At 39.6% G+C, this 7,954-nt stretch overlaps 1 protein-coding gene across 2 annotated transcripts in view; it reads right to left on the bottom strand.

The window, feature by feature from the left end:
- Nucleotides 1–1,359: 1,359 nt before the first annotated feature.
- The window catches only part of Cert1 (ceramide transporter 1), a 104,533-nt gene continuing 97,938 nt past the window's right edge, over nt 1,360–7,954 (bottom strand). Inside the window, exons 14-17 of one of the 2 annotated variants that reach the window (XM_006231827.5) lie at nt 7,174–7,302; nt 6,333–6,462; nt 5,652–5,788; nt 1,360–4,403 (exon numbers count right to left, since the gene is read on the bottom strand). In XM_006231827.5, the coding sequence (XP_006231889.1) occupies nt 5,661–5,788; nt 6,333–6,462; nt 7,174–7,302 (387 nt within the window). In that variant the 3' untranslated portion in view covers nt 1,360–4,403; nt 5,652–5,660. The remainder of the gene's footprint in view (nt 4,404–5,651; nt 5,789–6,332; nt 6,463–7,173; nt 7,303–7,954) is intronic. The other variant, NM_001108935.1, reaches the window with a different exon arrangement.

Below are 7,954 nucleotides of genomic sequence, written 5' to 3'. Positions count from 1 at the left end.
CTATTTTGAACTTGGAGGTAGCCCACAAAAGTCCTGTATCAGAACATGCCCATGAGTTTAAGAATCTGTGAAATATTCCCTTTTGATTTTTCTGTAGTGATGTTTTGTTTTCTTGTCTCATCTTTCAGTGGGAGGACAAGAAGTCAAGGCATCAAATGGTAGTTGTGATGACTGATTCTGATAATCGATTGGATTAATGAACTTACAGGGCATTCAGGCAAACCTGTGTGTGTGTAAAGCACTTCTGGAGAGGCCTACTTGATGTGGTGACCTACTGAACTCGGTTCTAGGACTGCAACAAGCAGAGATGATATTTCTTAAATGAGAAATTATGTATCCAAAATTAAGAGCACATGGGTGAGTGAATATACATCATGTGTATGTGAGTCACAGGTGTGGCATTTCTAGAAACTCAAAGTTAGGTGGTTTCACTCTCCGGCTCTAAGACTTTTAAGTGTAATTCATGTAATAACTTCATTTCAATTGCAATCCATTACACGCACATGCACAATACACAGGACAGAAGACAGACAAGAACACTTACCTTAGTACGTGCCTGTAGGTTGATGTCTTTATGCAGGAAGGCAGGTGCAGGATAGAACGAGGTCTATCAAATGACAAGGAAGGAAGGATTGGCGGGAGAAAGGTTTTAGAAAGAGGAGAAGGAGCCGGGAGAACATGGTGGCAGATGTTAAGACTCTTCTCTGCACATAGATACAGGTTGATATGAATGTTTCTAAGGGATGGGTGTGTACAGGATTTTGTGCTGTCTGGATGGGCAAATGATATCTTATCAATTGGATCAGAAGTTATCGTGTGGTGTGTTCTTTCATGTGTCGACTTAGTTGAGTTCAAGAGAAGGTGTGGTGGTGGGACGCACCAAGCCCGCCATGGAATTGGGATGTGTGAGCCTGGCATGGTAACAACCTGCCAAGGGAACTGTGAGTGAAACAAAGTACCGTGGCAAGGTGTCACACTGGGATGGCTCTCGGACTGCCCGGGTCATAGAGTACCATGGCGGCTATGTGGAGTCGCTGAGATATATCGGCGCTAATTCCAATGGCCCGATGGAGCTCGAACTATCGAGAGAGCAACCACCCAGGTCAGAGGGAGCCTGGGAGAGAAGCATGGAGCAGTACTGGAGGGAACCGGTTGCAATTCCTTTTTTTAACTGCAACATGTGCCTGTTCTGATTTGTTAACAAATATTAGGTTGTTCCCTCAGAGTTTTCTTGATCCCTAATGAGGTTACAAATAGAATTACTGAATTGGAGTAATTCAGGGAAACCTGTAAAATTACCCAGGAAATTATCTAGAACAGTACCTTGGGATTAAGAAAAACACATGAAGCAAGCAAGCATATTTGTCCATAATATTTTAATACTTCTCCACTTTTAAATACTGGTTTTAATTTTGTGATTGTAACATGGAAGATCCATCTTTTATATTTTTAAAAAACATCATCAGAATCATAAAGCTATTATAGTTACACTCTACACACTCCCAAGGTATTTGAAAATGATTATGTTTTGAGTCTGTAGATGACCAAGGACAACGATCCAATACACTGTCTGTACAGCCTGGACTAAGTACTGGCCCAGCGTCTGAGCCGACAAACGACCGTAAGCTTCAAGGTAACCAGCAGTCTCACCAGCGAACCAGCTCAGCTCAGCTCACATTCTGTAGCCACCGACACTGCTATTGTATAGGTGTTTTAATAAAGTAGTCATGAAAACCAACAGATGAGAACCGTGGCTCCTTTATCTTTCTTTGCCTCCACACACCTCCCTCCTGCCTTTGCTGCTCCTCCTATAGCAACACCAAATCAAGTTTCTCCACCTCAAATACGGAGTCCTCAATCTCTAGAGGAGCACTGTGCTCTCCCATGGCATTCACTCACACGCAGGGACAAATCCCCGCAGCACCAGTATTTTTCAGGTGTCTAACATCATGAAATAATCCAGCAGAATTGAGTAAAGGGGCTTGTTTTGGGGGGTTGTGGGATGGGGACTTGGGCCAAGATAAATACCCAGGTGAGAAGAAATATAATAAATCTTCAGTATGTAGGACTCAGCCTAATGGAAGGAACCCTTGAGGGTCTGAATATTCTAACGCGGCCAGTGCTCCTCCTGACTCTGACTCTGGCTGCTGTCAGTATTTCTGAACTCAGTTCTAAATCTGACTAGACAGGGACAGCTCCAATAAAGTACCAGTCAATTACTTAGCGGTAAAATGGTCATTCCTTATCTTTTTTTTACCACAAACATTTTTAGTGTAACATTTTATTTACAGAATAAATTGTAAAAGATTATCACCCCATTTGGTGCAAATGCAACTGGTGATAATTAGATGCAGACCCTGCCTCATAAACTTTGCGCCTGTTTGTAAAATAAAGCTATTCAATTTAGTTTTGAAAGAGTTATTTGCCTGGTTCAACAGAGTTACCACAAATGCAAACAGAGGAACATTTATAGTGGGTGTAGAGAGTTTTGTTTTGCTTTTTTGGGTTTTTTTTTTGGCTGTTTGTTTTTGTTTTGTTTTTTTCCCTAAGATTCCCACCAGTGCCTATGGCAAATAAACTTTCCCTCCCAACCCTCCCGTTCTCCCATCCCAACCCCACAGCTGATTGCAAAATAAAACACACATTTGAGGTATAAACTTTTCTTTTTAAACGTCATACTATAAAATGCTAACTGGTGATGTAAACTGGTGCGATAGTCCTCCTTGCCTTCCTAGCTTTACCACCGTATAGGCACTTTTCCACAGAGTCAAATTATGAATAGCATTTCTGTAATAAGGCAGATTCCATGCACATCATTTAGAGAAGGTAAATTAAAAATATAAAGGATTTATGGGACGTGAAACTGCGTGCATGTAATGTAAGCTCTATGATTTATATGTACTTTCCTCTCTGTACAGAGTAATAAATATCATTCTATCTGATGCAAGTGCTTCACTTCCAGGATTGTGCATCCTAAGTGTTCAGACTAATCCCATCATTAAATTAGCACACCTTGCATTCATCTTTAGACTCCATTTCGATGGATGGAATATATACAGGTCATGTTTTACATGACATGACTCTCTGCTTTACAAAAGGGTCTGATTTTTGTGTTTCTAAGGAGAGGAACAAGTCAGCAAAGCATTTACAAAATGCCTGATTTACATAAATACATCTGCTTGTAAACACAATCAAGAGTTTGAAGTGGGCAGTCATCCCAGCTGAAGTGAGTACATTCCTTGCCTCAACTCCATGCTGCAAAGTTTTTCATAGAGGACTACAACTAAATCAGGTATTTTACCTTAGCTTCTCATAGCAACTAAAGACAGCATTTCAGTTTGAATAGTGTGGAATTTCACTGCTCTGCTGAAATTTATGATCAAGAGGAAAATTGAGCATTGTTCAGATTTCTATACATACCTTCGATAGATCATTTAAAGTGATCCAAGCTAGAAAAACTCCCATATTTGTTACAGAATACTAGAAATATTAAATCAAATGTCAAATTCAAACAGTCTGATTTGGTTTAACAAGTAATACCATATATTCTCTTACAAATTTCAGGGAAAATATGAACCCACTTTATCCTGACCTCTGTATATAAAGTACTCTATACCATAAGAGATGTACAGTTGTCTGACTGGAGGCAGGCAGAACCAATTTAAAAATTACCAAATTGTGTTTGTAACAAACTGAAAAAAGTTGGTAGCACATAGTACACAACTAAAATACATAATAAAAATATAAAGATATCTGGGGGATAAAGCTTTTCATTCTTCCTCCATCAGAACCAACGTTCTTCATGGGAGTAAGACTATAGAAAAGGCAAAATCACAGGTTATTGACAGTCCTCAGTTATGAAGAGACACACGACATGAGTCCATGTAGAAACCAGCAGCAATAGACTCTATGATTATACAAAGCAAAAAAGTCAAAAACTTCCAGACAGACACACAGACATAGGCCTGTAAAAAGAAGCCCATCTGAATATTTGGTGCACAGAGAGCACACATCTCAGGTGCGGTCAACTTTTGTGCTTTTCTTTTATGCACAAAACCTGATGCAGCTGAGGGTCTTAGGCTGGACCACGGTAAATAAAAAATTCTGAAAAAGTTCCTCAAAATTAAAGCATCGGTTAATTCCTAGTTGTAATTCAAAGTTAATTTTTTTCACTCCTAGGAGCAAGCAAATAAAAATATAGCCATATACATGTGAGTCTCATGTATTTATAGTTACACGCCGAGCGAGGAGATCTAGCAGGAGATGGCTAGTTGGGTACCCAGCTTTACTATTGCAACGTTTCTTCCGGGCCAGACAAGGCTGTAGATCCTGCGTTCCAGTTTAGAGGATTTTTCTTTCCTTCTTTCTCCAACATGGAATGTCACACAGCCTTGCTTCAGTCACTGCAGGGAAAGGACAAGGAAAACCTAAGCAATCGCAATGTATCAGGAAAAGAACAAAGACTACCAGAATGGACGTCTCCCACCCTCTCCATTCATGGAGTACCTGGAATCTCACTTCTCTCTAAGATTTCACCCTTGCAAATGTGAAATTATTGACCTTATACATTTGAGAATATATCCTCTGTAAGCAACAGAAAGTATAAAGGGATCTTTTGGAAATTATGGGGAAAACATGGAGAACAATGGGCTGTAAATGAAGAGGTTTCTCAAATATTAGCCTATGTCCAAGAACTTGATAAGTCTACCTAAGTTATGTGGGGGCAGAGTATGTGCGTGTGTGTGTGTGTGTCTTATTTATGAAATAAATATGCTCATAGTCCAAACCTGTGGTCCAAGAGAATTAAAACTACATTAAGAACTTTGGTTTGCCAAGATAAAGAAGATCTGAAAGTTTTACTTGATATATCTATGAGAACCTATGTGGAAATAAAACACATTTTTGCTGGAGAGATCAGTTAATAAACCTCTTTGGATGATAATATGTAAACTGCAAGTATATGGTCCCCTAGGCAGTAGTACTACATATAGTTCACACACAGAAACTTTATAGTTCAAAGTGACTAAAGATAAAATTCTAACACTGTATTAGTAAAGGCTGCAACTTCAGTATGTGTCAAGTGAAGGGCTGGTTAGATACACGATGTGCACTCATGCAAAAGAAAACAAGGCCAGGAAACTCCTTAGTAGACACTCAAGGACGTAACAACGAGCAAATGTGTAACAACATACCCAATATGATGCTGGTGTATGTGTATATCCCACAGATGCACATACATGAACACGTGCGCACACACACGTGTGCACACACACACAGATGCCCACACATGAACACACACACACGCACACACATACACACAGAGATGTACATGCACGCACACACACACATTTACTTGACCTTTAGTATAGATGAATATGTACATAGAAATGTCTAGAAGACCACATATAAAAAGTAACTAGTTTCTGGCAAAGCATAAAACAGAGAGTAGGCACTTCTTGTATTCTCTATATATGCAACACTGATATTTCTTTTATATTAGTAGAAAAATAAATAACAAAATGTGTTAAAGATTACAGACTATAATCCTCTATTTGGGAACATAAAACATTTCAACACCTTTTTCCAATACCTGACTGAATTTTACTAACTGCAGAGTCCTACTAGTCTCAAGGTTCATAGATCCTCCATACCTGTTAACACTAAAACAAAATTGGTTTTCCTGCAGTTTTTTCTTGGACATAAGAAGTAAATCGTTTTAGAAACTTAGGGTATTCTCGCTTTGCCACTGCTCTTAACACCGAGGCTGGCGCCCATCCTCCTGGGTTCACTGTAAATAAAGGAAAGTTGATCCAATTAAGATGTGAGTCTCCACCTACACATTAAGTACCTACTGTATTCCTTTGCTTTTCAGACTCTCCCTGCTGGAAGAGCTAACATTTCTTAAGCTGAAACTATTCATTCCCTAATGCCAACCCATCAGGCATTAACAGAAAGAAACCAAAACAAGTGAGAGACAGGGCTGCCCAGCAGTGAGTCATAATGACGTAAGCATGCTGGAAGCTATTAATGACTGGTAGAGAAGACGCTAATTATAAATACATTCTACTAGGCAACTATTAATAAAATGGCTCTTAAAACCAAGGGTATATGACCTATGGTAAAATTTTAAAATGTATGCATGTACTCATATCTTTAAAGATTCTCATATACTAGTTCTCCTTTAGAAATTCAGGTATGTATACTTTTAATGTCTTCCACACAATTCTATATATGACTCATCTCCAGGTCAAAGAGTAGTAAATTGGATATTTTTATGTAGACAATGGTAAGAACTTGCCCACTATCAATCAGAACAAAGAAAAACTACATACCATTAGCTACATATGTAATCTTGCACAGAATGTTGTCTCTGCTTATCTCCTGGTCTCCCTCTGGTGGGCTTACCAAAGTTTGACAAATCAAAGCAATATTGATTTTGGCACGGACACATCGATTGTTCAGCTGTCAAAGCAAACACAGACTAGCGTTGGTTTGTAGAATGTTCCTGAGTTCATAATCTGTTGCCCTAGTACTGCATTAGTCTAAACTCTGCTCTAAAGCCTCCGGTAAAACACCCTAAAGTAACAGATGCATGCTTTTAATTTATGTGCACGGGTGCTTCCCCTGCATGCTTGTCTGAGCACCATGCATGTGCAGTGCCCACAGAGGCCAGAAGAGGGTGTCAGGTCCCCTGAGATAAGTTACAGACAGCTAGGAGCCACCACATGAGCCGGGTGCGAGGAGTTGAGCCTGTCTGTGTCATTGAAGAGCAGCCCGTGTTTCTGAGCCATCTTTCCAGCTCCCATTTAATCTTATAATCACCAACTTAACATACGCCAAGCTGACAGACCAGGCGCCAGGCGCTTCCCTCTTAAGCACTAATAACTAAAACTAAAGCAAGGGAGAGACAACAGGTGTGCGGCGCCTGTGATGGCGTAGGAGGTAACTTTAGGACATGGGCTACTCAGAAGGAAAGCTACCCAGCTCCAGAGGGGGCGCTGACAGCCATGACACGTGTCTTCAGAAGACACAAGGCTGTCCCAAGCAATCTAACAATGTAAAGCCTGTCAAGCCAAGTGTCTGTGTAGGTGGGAGGGGAGTACATGTATACATGTGGCTGTATTACACAGTTAGCTTTACGTTACAGACTTCTCATCGCTCTACTATACTCACAGGAGCACTGTCATGGTCCACAGAGAAATTACAAACTATCCAAGTCTCAGGGTCGTTCTCAGTCAAGGCTGGGATCTTCCGAATAGCAGAAAGATACAGCACGTCTCTCTGAGAAGCGGGCCACACTCTCTGTGAAAGAATTAAAAGTGTTTTGATAATTTGAATTATTTTTTATTCATGTCATACAGAAAAAGAAAGAAAGAGAGAAAGAAAGAAAGAGGCAAACAAATGAGGAGCCACCTAAAATATCCTGCAGCTGAAATTTGTCAAAACTTTAAGCGGGAAACATCAGAATCCCTGCAGAGATGTACTATGAAGTCACTACCTTTCCAGAATATTCACAGGTGCACCATTCTTTTACTTTTAAAGTTACTATAAATTCACCATGTGAACTATTTTTAGTGCACAACTTAGTACAGTACAGGAATAGTCACAATATCTAGTTACAGCATTTCTGAAATTTGCTCTCACTTCTGACAGAAACTTTGTAGCTACGAAGCAACAATGGTTCATCCAGTTCCCCAGCCTCTGTCAGTGCTCTAAGACTTAAAAAGCAAATAGGACTACATCTTCTATATAAAGCCTCTGAACTGAATATTTAATATTTCTATTTTTAAGGGCAAAGAGAAACTATTTCTATAGAAATGACATGCAGCTTATAATTGAACCTATCTACTTTAAATGAGAGAAGAACAAACTTTTATCCTATATAGGTTACTTTACGTTGAGTATTTGGTAATGCAATTGAACTCTCTATTTATTATATAGTGTCTTTCTTAGT

This window comes from Rattus norvegicus, chromosome 2, assembly GCF_036323735.1.
Source record: "Rattus norvegicus strain BN/NHsdMcwi chromosome 2, GRCr8, whole genome shotgun sequence".
Taxonomy (NCBI): domain Eukaryota; kingdom Metazoa; phylum Chordata; class Mammalia; order Rodentia; family Muridae; genus Rattus; species Rattus norvegicus.
This window is presented reverse-complemented; position numbering and strand designations above follow the sequence as displayed.